This window comes from Hippocampus guttulatus, chromosome 2, assembly GCF_054856545.1.
Source record: "Hippocampus guttulatus isolate MCC_2025c chromosome 2, RoL_Hgut_1.0, whole genome shotgun sequence".
NCBI lineage: Eukaryota > Metazoa > Chordata > Actinopteri > Syngnathiformes > Syngnathidae > Hippocampus > Hippocampus guttulatus.
In genome coordinates this window covers 22589913-22604729 of record NC_141262.1, presented here as the reverse complement: position 1 = coordinate 22604729, position 14817 = coordinate 22589913, and the positions used below count along the sequence as shown (strand labels likewise).

General features: G+C 45.3%; 1 protein-coding gene across 1 annotated transcript; it reads left to right on the top strand.

Moving 5' to 3' along the window:
• Positions 1-3246: 3246 nt before the first annotated feature.
• Positions 3247-13193, top strand: ache (acetylcholinesterase (Yt blood group)). Its single transcript, XM_086103374.1, has 9 exons — positions 3247-3463; positions 7401-7894; positions 9193-9416; positions 9508-9768; positions 10957-11179; positions 11262-11462; positions 12441-12630; positions 12707-12885; positions 13056-13193. Exons 2-9 carry the CDS (start codon positions 7465-7467, stop codon positions 13175-13177), a joined length of 1830 nt encoding a protein of 609 aa, XP_085959500.1. The 5' UTR covers positions 3247-3463; positions 7401-7464; the 3' UTR covers positions 13178-13193.
• Positions 13194-14817: the final 1624 nt, after the last annotated feature.

Sequence of the window (14817 nt, the reverse complement as noted above, 5' to 3'; positions counted from 1 at the left end):
ACACTTACAATGAGAAAAGAAGGGTAGAAGAAGAAAGTTGCAAATGAGCTCTCAATATAACTTTTTTTTCACAGATTAATAAAGGCAATATTTGCCTTTTGTATATTTTTATATAATTGTGTATGTGTTCCGACGGCGTTTGTGTGTTATTTGAAGGAATAAAACTCCCGGAAGCTGATGCTAATTTCCCGTTAGCATGTTAAGTGGATTTTTACATTGACTTTAGCATTAGCACAAGCGATGTTATTAAAAGGAAGCATGTCTTGGATTTAAATTAACATTGTTTGTACATTCTTATGTTGTGTGTTTAGTTTTACAGTAAACTCCACCTGGGATGTCTTGAAACAATTTAATATAAGAATTTTTTAAAGTGTTGTTGGATTCATGGACAATGAGTGCAGCAAAACAAAACGTGTACTGCACCAGATTCCCACTACCGTTGCCCGAGTGCGCTTATGCGCGTGCGTGTGTTTTAATGTACGTGAAGGAGAACAGAGAGGCGGGATAGGTCGGCTCGATGGCACTTAAGTTGATTAAAATCGGTCCACTGCAGTGCCTCATCCACTCTCCTCTTACTCGGTCTCTTCTTGACATTGCTGGCTGACCAAAGGCGAGCATCGTAGGATTCTTATTTCTCACGGTTTTGGCTAGCTTTTTGGCAAACTCAATACTGATGCTTGGTAAAAGCGAAGCGTTGATTCAACCCCTTTACCAAAAAGAAGTACCGTACAGATGGTAAAATGTACAAATGATTTGTTTTTACTGATTAAACGAACAATACTTATTTTGAAAAGTACCAAAAACTTGACTTTCCCTCACTCTATTTGATGTGTTGTCATTTGCGGAGGTTGATGGAAAAAGTACCAGGCCTTTTTGACAAAGTAAAGATTTTCAAATGTAGGGAGGAAATGGTGGTCAGAAGAATAAGATAAGATAAGATAAGATAAACCTTTATTAGTCTCGCAATGGAGAAATTCCAGATTCACAGCAGCAAAGTTATGAAAGGAAGAAGTAGAACAACAAAATATAGGAGCTGCTGGAAAGGCAGCCACTCACGCGGCGCCATTTTGAAGTCAAAATAACAAAAATAACACAACACAACACAACACATAGGACACAGACAGTCGTGCAATCTTCACCACTTTTCTGCATACACTTTGTTCTCTGAAGCAGTTATAGATGAAAGAGGAGAGGATCAAAGTGTCCTTTCACCAGTGGATCAGAGACGCCATGCTGAAAATGTGCACACGTCTGCTACAAGCTAAGTTTTGAAAGCAAACACGAAGCCATAGCGTCCATTGACGAAAAAGAGATTGGCTCACCGCGACTCCCAATTCCACATCCGCATCGGCGCTGCGCGCTAGCGCTCCTTTCTTCTCATCGTCGGCTCCTCAAGCCTTACATCCATCCAGCCGCAGACCGTTCAACAGCACCGATCTCTCCGCTGAACAAAGCGGGGCTGTGAAAAATGCTGCCCATTACAGGCGCAAGACACAAGCGCCCCGGGACTGTCCAGCAACGACAGTCAAATGGCGCCGACATTCCTCCCAGGCAAAAACAGTGCTGGCATACCCATGCTGCCGAGAAGGCGCAACCACCAATAAGTGCAGTGGTACATTGAGATACGAGTTTCATTTATTCTGTGACCATGCGCTCATATCCCAAAACATTTATATCTCAAATCATCTTTCCTCATTGAAATGAATGCAAATCAAATGAACCTGTTCCAGCTGTTTTTGTTTGAATATAATACTCACAGGCATGAATTGTTTTTCCTCTATGAAGAATGACTTATATCACAATGGTTTAGAGTAATTTACAATAAGTGATTGTAAATTGCTGTAATCTGTCCTTTTTGTTTAGTGTTGATGCTTTATATCAGTGGTCCCCAAACTTTTTCCTGTGAGGGCCACATAACTTTTCGCTTCTCTGATGGGGGGCCCGGGGTCAGTTTGTAACAGCAAAAGTGTGACTGCAAGAGTACCTAGACGTAAAAATTTATTGTTTCCCAGAAACCCACACAAAATCAAATAACTTTTTTTGATACACTCGCGGTATTAAAGACGTCTTTCTTCTCGGGACACACCACCTCCGCGACAGCATTCATGCATTTCTTGACAAACTCTCCTTACCGCTGCTTGCTATCAGTTGAGCAAACCGAAAGCTAGCCCGAACAGATGGCTGGTTCAGCTGAGCTTGGCGTACACATGTATTTTGCTGAGCTAACGTTCCTCTTTTTAGCGTTGACAGTTTGTCTGCTCTCATTTGCCCATGCAAAAAATCGTACTTGTTGTTGTGACGGGATTCATAGTGTCTCCGCAGATTGTATTCTTTGAATACCGCCACCGACAGATGAGACAGACAATCTTTTCTTTGCATTGAAAAAAAAAATCGTTTCTCCATTTTGGGTTAAATTCCCTGTATTCTGAATATTTTTTTTTCTCTTACCTCACCTTTTCGCCATGATTACGTTCTCTTTGAGAGGGACGGGTTTAGGACTTTTTTTTCTGGGGTTGCCAGATAACGGCACAGACCGCAGAAGGATGGAACAAATGTCACATTATATGTGTTTATGAAATTGTTACTAGCTAATAGTTAATCATGAAAATAGTTCATAACTAAGGAATATTTTATTGCAAAAGCCAAATTTTATGATAAAATACAAATATACATAGATGAAAAATAAATCAAAAGACTCTCTGGTATTGTTCAGGGGGGCCGGACCAAATGTGGAGGCGGGCCGAATCCGTCCCGCGGGCCGTAGTTTGGTGACCACTGCTTTATATAATTGTAATGTGCCACAGTTATGTTTTTGAAAAAATATATTTACATGATCTGTCGAGGCTATTTATGAACAATCCCATTTCTTTGTTGTTAGCTTACTTGTATAATAGTGTGGGGGGGGGGACAATCTGTCAACGATACTGCAATCGTTTTCTTTTGTAATCCTGCTCACTTGAACATCACATGGAGCAATACCTCTGAAGCCTGAACTAAAATCGTTTTTGAAATGCACATTGCAAGGGCCTCGTTTCTTTCAATACCCCTGTTTCCTGACTTAAAATCGTTTTAAAAAAATATTTTATACTTTTTCATACGTGGAGGGAGACTAGCAAAGAAGCTAATTGCCCAGTGCTGCCATTGAGCTTTTACTGTTCATCTAACCAAGTTGTTGAGCAGGACTGTTACGGTACTCGGAAGTGTTCTCGCGAGACTTTGCGAGCTCTTCCCATTCCCCCCGCCCCCTTCTCCCTACAGACTCCCGTGTTGTCGTCCTGCTGCTGCTGCTGTTGTTGCTGCTGGATGTGAGCACGACTCACTGCTGCCGGGAAAAGAAACTGCGCGACATTTCGTCCGCAACTGTGCATTTGTACGTCCGAGAAAGAAGAAGAAAAGGAAGGACGAGTCGGAAGCGCCTCCTCGCAAGTGCTCACTATCGCTTTGCCACCCAAGGGGAAGCCAGGTAGGTCGGAGCCAAAAAGCATTTCCCAAAAACATTCAAATGACACGCACTCGATATTGGAACCATTTGCTTGCTTGGTGTGTCTATTGACGCAAGAGAAGAAGCGCGAGAGGAGAAGAGGATAGTGGATGACAACCTGCGCCGGCCTCATCCGGTCCGTCCGCTTGGCGTTGTTATCATACTCGACGTAAAAATGACAGGATGCCTTTTAAGTTCATCTTTTCAACATCACCCGTAGCCATGGTTACCAGATCAATGCACGGTCAAGCTTTACTTTTGCTCGATGACGGAATGATGCGCACGAATCCGACTGCTCCATTTATTTATGTACGGTGCGTAGACTTGGCCTTAACATAGAAGCCAACATATTCACCTTTAAGGTCATTTTCTTAGCCCTTTGTCGAAAAAAAATAATGTGATATTTTTCCAAACCTGTTTTGACCCCCCCCCCCCCCCCCACACACACTTATGTGATTTGTCTTTACAGTATTTCCTCTAATACCATTCAAGCTTTGAAACATCGGAACAGTTTTTGCATCAATTTCCACACAAATCCATATTTGATTTCAGGGCGGCGTGGCGCATGAGCGCTTAACTAGCATATCTGCTTCAGACTTGTGAGGATGTGGTTTTCCAAACCCGTGTGGAGTTTGCAAAAGTTTGTATCTCTGAGTACTCCGGCTTGGTCCTTCATTCCCTAGTTATAACCAAATGTAAAAAGGATTCTGCTCACGTTGTCTGTCTGTTAGCGCAAAATCAAAGTCGACGTGCATGCGGCTTATTTGCGCTGCCACTTGCAACGGTGACCGCTTTTTTGTTTTTGCCTCAGAGCAGACGTTTGAATTTTCCAAACCTCTTACCAGACTGAGTATAGCGTTGCAACCATGAATCCATTTATAACTTCTAACTGATTCATCAAAATAATTGACTATTATTGTGCTTTAAAGTGAAAGTAGTCCCAATCCTCAGAATTTTGATCCTCCCAACAGTAAATATCCTCTGGTTTCTGTAGCTGTCCATTAAAGCGGACTGATTATCTTTGTGTACTTTCAAAACAAAAAATTTGCAAACATCTGCTTTGGAAGACGAATAATTAAAACATTTTTGCCCATTTTCTGTTGTATGTTACGGACTAAATATCATAATTTTCATTATCTTCTGCACTGTCAATTTGAAATAGTGTCGGGGGGGGTTCCCAAAAAAGGTATTGAAATTAACTTTTAAAAAATGTGATTGATTGATCCCCCCCCCCCAAATAATTGACAGAATAAACCATTATAAAAATACTCGTTAGTTGCGGCCCTAATTGAGTGTTTTGACGATGTGCTGTTTGTGTGTTTATGTTTATGCACCAGCGCTGTTGCCAGATGGAAAATTCCCCTGCTGCCAGTCAAGCCGCTGCGCAGCACTCGAATAAGTCGGCGGCTTATTGGCTTGTTGACACTTTGAAGCATCCACCAAAAGGCGCATCCACATCCAAACCATGTGGTTGTCGATCAACTATGGCTTCGTTTTAAATTGGCTTTGTTGTCGAGCTGAAGCGAATCGCGGTCGTTATTCATTCGCAGTACGGAGACAAAAATGCCTCGTTTGCACTGCATCCATTTTTTTTTTTACAGCACAGGTACATAATGAATTAATGAGTGTTACTCAATGAGTGTTTTCCATGGTGGTGGGAGGGGGGGGGAGTTGGAAACTTAATACATACCCCTTCCCGCTTGCCACCGTCCGTCCCTGCCTGTAAATTCAATCCTCCTGTGAACTTCATACACAAATTCTTCGGTCTAATTTGAGAAGTGACACACTTTCTTTCCACTTGGTGCCCCCCCCCTCCTCCTTCCAACACACACACACACACGCACACACACACACACACACACAAACCCTCCTCTTTCCAACACTCCAACACAGATGCATCCCATTCAAAGTGTTCACACCGCACCGCAAGGGTTTTGTCCACATCCAAACATCAGGGAAGACCCCCCCCCCCACCTCCCTCACTAGCTTCCAGCAGGCTCTCTTTGGGGGTCAATCCTGCCCGCTCCTCCTCATAATTCCAGCCATAAGTGATATGTAGGGAAGAAAGAAAGTCAACATTGCTGATTCTTTCAGGGTACCGCGGGTCAAATATGGCTTATGAGCATTTGGTGCCCGAACGTGACACACTGTTGCATTCTGGGCAGACGGGTGAGCTTCACGCGGCAAACATACCGTGTTGATGTTGGGTTTCGCGTACAGTGGTACCTCTACTTCCGAACGTCTCATCATATGAAAGTTTCAAGTTGCGAAACGCCTCAACAGGAAAATATTGTCTCTTGTTACGAAAGAAATTTCAAGATGCGAAAGGTAAAAATACAGTATGGGTTGCTACTCGCAGCTCCGAGTTTCCTGATTGAATTGAATACAACTTTATTGTCAAATGTGCTGTAGCACAGATGAAATTTCTTCCCTCTCAACATAAAACAAGAGGAGCCGTTCGCGCCGCCATCGAAAGAAAAGTTAACAAAAAATGACAAACTAATACAAGACAACGCATGATGCAACATACTTCTAGCTGCTCTGCCATTGGCTATTACCGAGCATCATCCTTGCATCCCATTGGCTAAGAGGGACCTCTATCGTATGTGTCTATGTGTGTAGATAGCTAAATAGATGTCTATGCAGCGTCCTTGTCATTCGCCCCTCGGGTCATGAGGCGTTCCGATTGATGTAAATGTGAATCACCCAGAAAAAAAATGTTTACCAGTCGGGCGATCGCTCACTATGCTGATGTTTGCCTCGGATGTTTTCAAAGGATTACAAAAGCCAACATCCTTGAATCAGTTCTTTACAAAACGCCAGGCAAAAAACACTTCTGAGAGAGAACATGAAAAACGATAAGGACCCAGTTAAGTTAAATGACCATTTCTATTCTTTACTCTCTTCTTTGTTTTTTATATTATGCACAATTCTCATTTATTGTGCAATAATCTAATTGTAACATGTATTTGTTACATATTTTGATTCATTTGTATGCTTTAGAAAACATTGATGTCTGAATTTTAGGGGGGCTTGGAACGGATTAGGGCATTTACATGGAAAACGCGTCTCTACTTAAGAAATTTCTTCCAGAACCAGTTAATTTTGTAAGTAGAGGTACCACTGTACTCAGTTGCGGATGCGCGTTCTACAGAGCTTTCGTCCATTTCTCCTCCTCCTACTTCCGTACCGAACCGCGCGTCTATAAAAAGATGATCCAGCCGCCGCTCGTGTCCTCACCCGGGGGCCGCCAAGCGCTCTGAGAGCCCCTCTTGCCTTGCCCGCACACAATCTCACTCAGTCACTCTTGTATTGCAGCTACGGCGCAAGCTGCCATGTCAACATCCGACGGCGGAGGAAACCATTTTGCTTCTTGTCAAAATAAATCCCAATGGCTGGAAGTCAAGTCCGCTTTTAGTTGCGTCGTAAACATGCTACAATACACAGATATCGACCACCTGTCTGTTTCCATGCGTCTATTTATGTTTTGCAATGTATGGTTGTCATAGCGACAAAATTAGCATTCGCACCAACTGCGTGCGTGCGCGTGTGTAGGGTATCGTCACTATTTTGGAACATTCCCGCTTCGTTGTATAGAGGATCTATTTTGGCCATGCCGCCGGCTTGCACACGACGGCAAATGTTGCTTTTGAATTATTTGATCCAAACTCTTGTTTGTAGGACAATTTGTTGGCAAACCAAGGTTTAGTCAGACGGTAAGAATCGACCTCCCTCGTCCTTGTTTTTGCCGTCACGTCGTCTTCGTCTAACCGTCTCCTACCCCAAGCTCAAGTTCCTTGAAGAGCCTTCCAGATGTCCTTGTTTTTATGCCCTCATCTGATTTATTCTTCCACTTTGGATCTGTTCTTCATCGCTGCGGTAATCCACTTACCTCGTCTCCTCCTGTGTCCGTCTGCAGTTCTGCGGGGAAACAGAGCCACGAGCCCCTCCGCCCTCCCGTGTTTGCCGTCTCGCTCGCCGTCATGCAGACCGCCATCCTTCTCTTGTTCCCGCTCGTCCTCTTCTCCCTTCTGGTTCCGAGCACATCCTCTCAGAGTGAGGCGGACCTCACCGTCGTGACCCAAGCGGGCCGAGTGCGGGGCATCCACATGCCCGTGCTGGAGCGGGGTCACGTCACGGCCTTCCTGGGCATCCCTTTTGCCGAGCCGCCCGTCGGGAAGGGGCGTTTCCGCCCGGCCGAGCCCAAGCGTCACTGGCCGGGCGTGTATGAGGCCCATCGCTACCCCAAAGCCTGCTACCAGTTTGTGGACAACACCTTTCCCGGCTTCCCAGGCAGCGAGATGTGGAACCCCAACAGGGAGATGAGTGAGGACTGCCTCTACCTCAATGTGTGGGTGCCGCCGTCATCCAGACCTCACAATCTCACCGTCATGGTGTGGATCTACGGCGGAGGTACAATTCCTGCGGCACATATCAACCCCCCCCCCCCCCCCCCCCGCCTCACTCCACCTGACACAGACAACACCGCACAGTTCCCTTGTTCAAATTACCGTATCGGCCCGAATAGAAGACGGCCCTGATTATAAGACGACCCCCTCTTTTTCCAAGACTTTTTGAACACCAAATTAAATTTTATACAGAAAATAATTACAGTACATCTGAAACAAATGATTAGAATATTTAATTCTTTGTGACAGGGGTTCGCTTTAGCCTGGGGAGTCAAGTTCAGCATTCGCGTCAATAATATCTGGCGACATCTAGCGTCGTAAATGGGTATAATGTCTAGACCCCGAATATAAGACAACCCCCATTTTTTCAGTCTTATTTCAATGCATAAAACACCGTCTTATATTCGGGCCAGTACGGTATATTGGCGCATCTGTGCAACACTTTTTATTACAGCTGCGGTTGTTGAGAAAGCGCTCGAGAAATTATGTTGAGTTACACAATTGTCCACACCCTCCTAGAACTGCGAATGTGACTGAATTCAGAGTGAATTAAAATCTAACTCACACAAAAGACCAGAGTAACGTTCTGATGTTCTTGGGGGCTTTTCCTGCCATTTCCTGGCACAACAGTTATATTACCAAAAACTGGACGTCTTGTCAAAATTGATGAAAAGACAAGAAGACAACAGTTCAGGGAGGCTGCAGAAAAAGCAACTGCAGGAATTTCTGCATGAAGCATGAAATTCTCATGTTTCGTCCATGTGGCAACATTCTCCTTACTTAAACTTCTTGGCTACGAGCACAACATCGCTCCTCACCAAAAGAACACCTTAGCAATATTAAGCATGCTGGCGGTATCATCAATAAGCTGAAACCGAGACATTAGAATGTTAAACGTTTTGGATTAGCAGTCGGGCTTCTGTTCTGTAAGAAAACGTGTCAGGAAAAGCCTACTAGAACATCTGAACTTTTAGGTTTCATGAGTTTGATTTTGAATGATTCCTTTTGAACTCAGCCACAACCCCAGTTAAAAATGGGTGTGTACACTTGTGCAACCTAAATATTTTAGTTGTTTTACTGGCCAGCGTTCACATTTCTGAGGAAAAAGTCAGAAGACACGATCTCTTGGTCTTGCGCGTTTTTATTGTATTTATACATTTTTTTAATGTCACAAAAATATTCATTTGAAGAGTGGTGTGTACACTTTTTTTTTTGTCCACTATGTGAGACAATCATTTCTGACTGTCTACATTTTCCATCAGTATAGTCGGCCGAAGTATTATTTATTTATTGTTTTTGCAGGCTTCTACAGTGGTTCTTCATCGCTGGACGTGTACGATGGCCGCTACCTAGCTTACACGGAGACGGTCATCGTGGTGTCCATGAACTACCGCATTGGCGCTTTTGGTTTCCTGGCTCTGGACGGCTCGTCCGAGGCTCCCGGCAACGTGGGCCTGCTGGACCAGAGAATGGCCTTGCAGTGGGTCCAAGACAACATCCACTTCTTTGGCGGAAACCCCAAACAGGTTTGTTGGGGGGGTTCTTCATCTCTACACGCTTGACTGGATGTCGGCTTACTATGAATGATATGGGCTTGTCTGTCCGCTTGAAAAAAAGGTGACCATCTTCGGGGAGAGCGCCGGCGGTGCCTCGGTGGGATTCCACCTCTTGTCTCCGGACAGCCGGCCTGTCTTCACCAGGGCCATCCTCCAGAGCGGGGTCCCCAACACTCCCTGGGCCACCGTCAGCCTGGCCGAGGCCCGCCGCCGGGCCACTCAGCTGGCCAAACTAGTGGGCTGCAACTGGGGGAACGACACCGAGCTGGTCGACTGCCTGCGCACTAAAACGCCACAGGAGCTCATTGACCAGGAGTTTCAGGTAATGACCGTCATCGCCCGGCGATGCCCATAACACTTAACTTAACTTAACGCTCGTTTTCCAGTGACGGCGAATGTATGGACTTCCTTTTTTTTAAATCATGTAATCTGACTACAGTCACTCTACAAATATCACAAAGCGTGACTACGTACAGTGGACAATATTTACCGTATTTTCCGCGCTAAATGGTGCACTGGATTATGAGACGCACCGTCAATGAATAGCCTTTTTTTTTTCATATATTGAACCCACCGCACTATAAGATGCAATCTACAATGCATCCACTAGATGGAACTACGATCAAGAAAATGCCGCCACTCGACTGAAGCGTCTCAGCAGTCCATAATAATAATAATAATAATAATACATTTTATTTATAAGCGCCTTTCAAGACACCCAAGGACACTTTACAATACGGGTTGAGCAGCGGCAGCCAAAACGCGCCAGCGTTCACTCAACCCGAAGGTCATAGTCCGCTGCTCTCTGCTGTGCGCGTGTGAGCGCAAGCACGTACACACGTGGTTCAATCAATCAGCGCCGATGCAACCAACGTCACAGATCAAAGAAGCGTTGAACAAATGACAACAGCTAACATAGCTTAGCTGTTGAGTGCCATTGCTCCAGAACGATCAAATGTCAGTAAAACTTATTGACTAAAGCTGCGACACAATTCACTTAACCAACAGCAAGTTAGAACATTGACTCGTTAACGTTGAACTCTCTTGCCGTTGCTCTATTTCCGCGTTCAACTGCGCAACCCGATCGCCTTAAGTTTGAACTCTGAGTTGTAAGCATGTCTCTAGCAAGGAGCCATTTTGGGGTCGACATATTACCGTAATAACCATAGACAAGGCGCATCGGATTTTAAGGCGTGCTGTGAGCTTTTAAGAAAATGGAAGGCTTTTAGGTGCGCCTTTTCGTGCGGAAAATACCGTACTTCGATTTAACATCGGTATTTTTATATAAGAGTCGCGCCGTTCACCACCAAAGGCAGTTGCAGTTGACTGCCTCCAGGTAGCAGCAGTGAGCAAGAATTGACAAGACGTATAAAATAAACAAACAGCACAACTTTTCGGTCATTGTGCACCTCAACTCAGGCTGATCGTAGAATGTCAGCTGTTTTAACGGCACCGTTTTTACGCATGTTGAACTTGTCTGTCAAGCACATTTGTGCCATCTTCCGAGCAGGTCCTCCCCTGGATGTCCATCTTTCGCTTTTCGTTCGTCCCCGTGGTGGACGGCGACTTTGTGCCCGACACGCCGGAGGCCATGCTCAACGCGGGCAACTTTAAAGACACTCAAGTCCTTCTCGGAGTCAACCAGGATGAGGGCACCTACTTCCTGTTGTATGGCGCGCCCGGCTTCAGCAAGGACAACGACAGCCTCATCTCCAGGGGGGACTTTCTGGAAGGTGAGGCTCTCCCGGGACGGACCCGCCGTCCTTCTGTAGCGAATTCACGCTCAGCCTCTAAACGGTGGACTCTCTCCACAAGGTGCCAAGCTGAGCGTGCCGCACGCTAATGACATCGGCCTGGAGGCGGTGGTGCTGCAGTACACTGACTGGATGGACGAGAACAACGGCGTCAAGAACCGTGACGCCTTGGATGACATCGTGGGCGACCACAACGTCATCTGCCCTCTGGCTTTCTTCGCTCGCTCCTTCGCTCAGCACAACGCTCTCAAGCCCAATGCGGGTACGCTCAACGCCCTTCCCGTTCAGCATGGAGGATATGTTCCATTTCACCATTCACCATTTGGCTTATTCATGGGTTCTTTTCTGGAAGCCATCCTCCAATACCGTATTGGCCCGAATATAAGATGGTGTTTTTTGCATTGAAATAAGACTGAAAAAGTGGGGGTCGTCTTATATTCAGGGTTTCGACATTATACCCATTCACTACGCTAGATGGCGCCAGATATCATTGACGCGAATGCTGAACTTGACTCCCCAGGCCAAAGCGAACCCCTGTCCCGAAGAATAAAAATAAAAATAGCCGTAGCACGAAGAAGAAAAGTAAAAAATAGCGGTAATAAAGAAAAGAGAAGAAAAATAATACAAAAGATAACAGAAAATGGAGAAACGTGGCAACAATCTGGAAAGTGGGTCGAAGATCGGCCAGGTTAACCGGCAGATGAGAAGTTATGGTGTAAACTTCAACATGCTTTTTCTCTCCAATATATTGTTATAATCATTTGTTTCAGATGTACTGTGATTAATTTCTGTATAAAAATGAATTTGGTGTTCAAAAAGTCTTTTTTCAAACTTGAGTCTTGAAAAAGAGGGGGTCGTCTTATAATCAGGGCCGTCTTATATTCGGGCCAATACGATATTTGCTGGAAAACTCACCTCGTGTTGAATATTGATATATTGCTTTGGCACCATCTTGTGGCATTTCGGCAAAAAGTAGTCGGTACACTAGGTGGAAAAAATGGCACCGGACCTGAAGGCCGATAAGGTATGGCGTTAACTTATGTTGAGCTTGAAGGCACATTAGTCCAGTGCAATGGTCGCATAAATCCGTCCTTCCCAAAGCAATCCCGGGATGAGTGCCGGCCACCGTAAGGCTTCAAACCAAACTTTAAAAAAAAAAAAAAGTATGATTGTGTCCCACGGCAAGCTTTCTTCCATCCACACTTCCAAGCCTTTTTCTCATCCCATGCTCTGCAATCAGGGGTCTTTCTCTACCTGTTCGACCACCGAGCGTCCAACCTGCCCTGGCCCGAGTGGATGGGCGTCATCCACGGCTACGAGATCGAGTTTGTCTTCGGCCTTCCCCTGGAGAAGAATTTCAACTACACCCAGGAGGAGGAGAAGCTGAGTCGCCGCACCATGAGATACTGGGCCAACTTTGCGCGATCTGGGTGAGATTCGCCGTCATCTGTTATCGGGTCCATTGGATCAACCGGTCACTGTCCCGTGCCTCTTGTTGGTGCGCAGCAATCCCAACGTGAACGTGGACGGCACGGTGGAGAGCAGGAAGCGATGGCCTCAGTTCACCGTCGCCGAGCAGAAATATGTGGCGCTCAACTCCGAGCCCGTCAAGGTCCACAGGGGTTTGAGGAACCAGATGTGCGCCTTCTGGAACCACTTCCTGCCACGCCTCCTCAACATCACAGGTAAGACCTGACGAGTAAATAAGTGGCAGTGGTGGCGGGAAATCGCAATGGGGCTCGAATGCGGGACGGGGGGTATCCCGCGTGAGCCTCTCGTCACAGTTCTCCAAACCATGGATACCTTCGAAAAAGGCGATTTAACCGCATGCAAGTGTTTCCCTTTCCTCCCCCAGACAACATCGATGAGGCCGAGCGCCAGTGGAAAGTGGAGTTCCACCGCTGGTCCTCTTACATGATGCACTGGAAGAGCCAGTTTGACCATTACAGCAAGCAGGAGCGCTGCACCGACCTCTGAGGTTCCCGGGGGGTTGGGGGAGAGAGGAGGGTGGGGTTGGGCGGGCGTACCCAGGAGGGGACACTGGCGGGTTCAAACCACAAGGGAGTCCTGAGGGAGTGGGCAAGCTTATTTCCTCCATAGCCGCTATCGACTTTATTGACAGTAGTACATAGAATGCTCAAACACTGTACATCTCTATTTATTATTTTTGAATGATTCTAATTAATTTATTGACTACATGTATATTTGTGTGTGTGTGCGTGTGTGTGTGTGTAGGTATGTGTGTGTGTGTGTGTTTTGCATCTGAGAGAAGTGAATGGCTATAAAGGGGACTCGTGGTGCATGTCCTGACTTGCTCGTCTTTGCTGTCATATCGCACTGTTTTTGTTTTGGGGTTTTTTTCCCCAACACATCAGGGTTTGATTATTTTGGTGTTGGTTAATGTGGATGTAAAAACAAAACAAATAATTTTGTCCTTCATCGCCAACATAAGCCATTTTGATCGGGAATCGCTCCCTATCCACTATATAGTGGCCTATGTAGTGACTGGGCCATTTGGTAGTGCTGTTGCAATGTGTAGTGAGTGTAAGTTATCTACTACATAAGCGCCCACAATGCCATTGAGCAACAGTGCCAATGAGGAAATCAAATATATTCTTTGTTAATTATTTTTGTTTGCTGGATGAGTTGTTGCAGAAAACACGGACGGACATAAAGTACAAGTTCATTTTGTAAAATACACGCAGTTTAAATTAAAACAATACAGAGTGAATCTCATGTATTTACAAAGTCATCAGCTTGTACCTTTTTTTTTTTTTTGTGAATCATAGCCCCATTATTTGCTCTCGAAGCCATGTTTTCCTTAGGCGTAAACCTGGGGCCACGGAATGTTGTTGAAATGCCTTCATATAGTCAGGCCATCACCTTGTCTAATAGAAAAAAGATATTGTGCTGCCATCTCGTGGCATCTACACATAGCTACAAAACCTTTTTTTTCTTTGTTTCAATAACTGAGTATTTTTGCTGTTTGTGGGGTTCATTGTAGTTGCGTTGTGGGTTGGGGATTTCACTCACTCTTATTACAGTTCATTTGTTAATATGTATTATTATTTAATATTTATTCCGGATCCTGTAGGCTGTACTTGTCCTGCAACAATTATGTAATTTATAGTCCACTGTCTAAGAATGCGTATGTAGTGATTAAACAGTTGGGAAAGAGTGAATGATTTTTGAACGCAGTCATCATTCCCTACTTCCCTATCACTACGAAGACATTTTTAGTGAAGGAGCTATTCAGGTCCACTATAAATAAAACAGTAGTAGGGATTAAAAGCAAGCTCTGTGTTTGAAACTGATATTTATTTTGCAGTTATGCTGCCTGGAAACGGGAATCATGACAGTCTGTAGGTGATTAGTTTCTGGTGGCTCTCAACTTTCACCATCAATTGCCATCCACTTACCCGCTTCCCGTTATCCGTCATCCCTCTCTTGTCCCCTGTCCCGCCTCCATCTTTGCTCTCGCTGTTGCACCCCTTTGGCCTTCTCGCTCCCTTTTCTCGTTAGCCTAATGGAGGCTGAGTAATTCACTCAGCGGCGGGATAATGTGACAGAGCCTTGGCTCAGCCTCTGGCCTGCCAGCCAGTGGAGCACGATGAATG

What these genes read in the sequence shown, in the direction of transcription:
- ache (XM_086103374.1), top strand. Translation starts at nt 7,465, where the DNA reads ATGCAGACCGCCATCCTTCTCTTGTTCCCGCTCGTCCTCTTCTCCCTT. An exon ending in TTGGCGGAAACCCCAAACAG is followed by an intron (nt 9,417 to 9,507) that starts GTTTGTTGGGGG and finishes CTTGAAAAAAAG; the next exon opens with GTGACCATCTTCGGGGAGAG. An exon ending in CGCTCTCAAGCCCAATGCGG is followed by an intron (nt 11,463 to 12,440) that starts GTACGCTCAACG and finishes CTCTGCAATCAG; the next exon opens with GGGTCTTTCTCTACCTGTTC.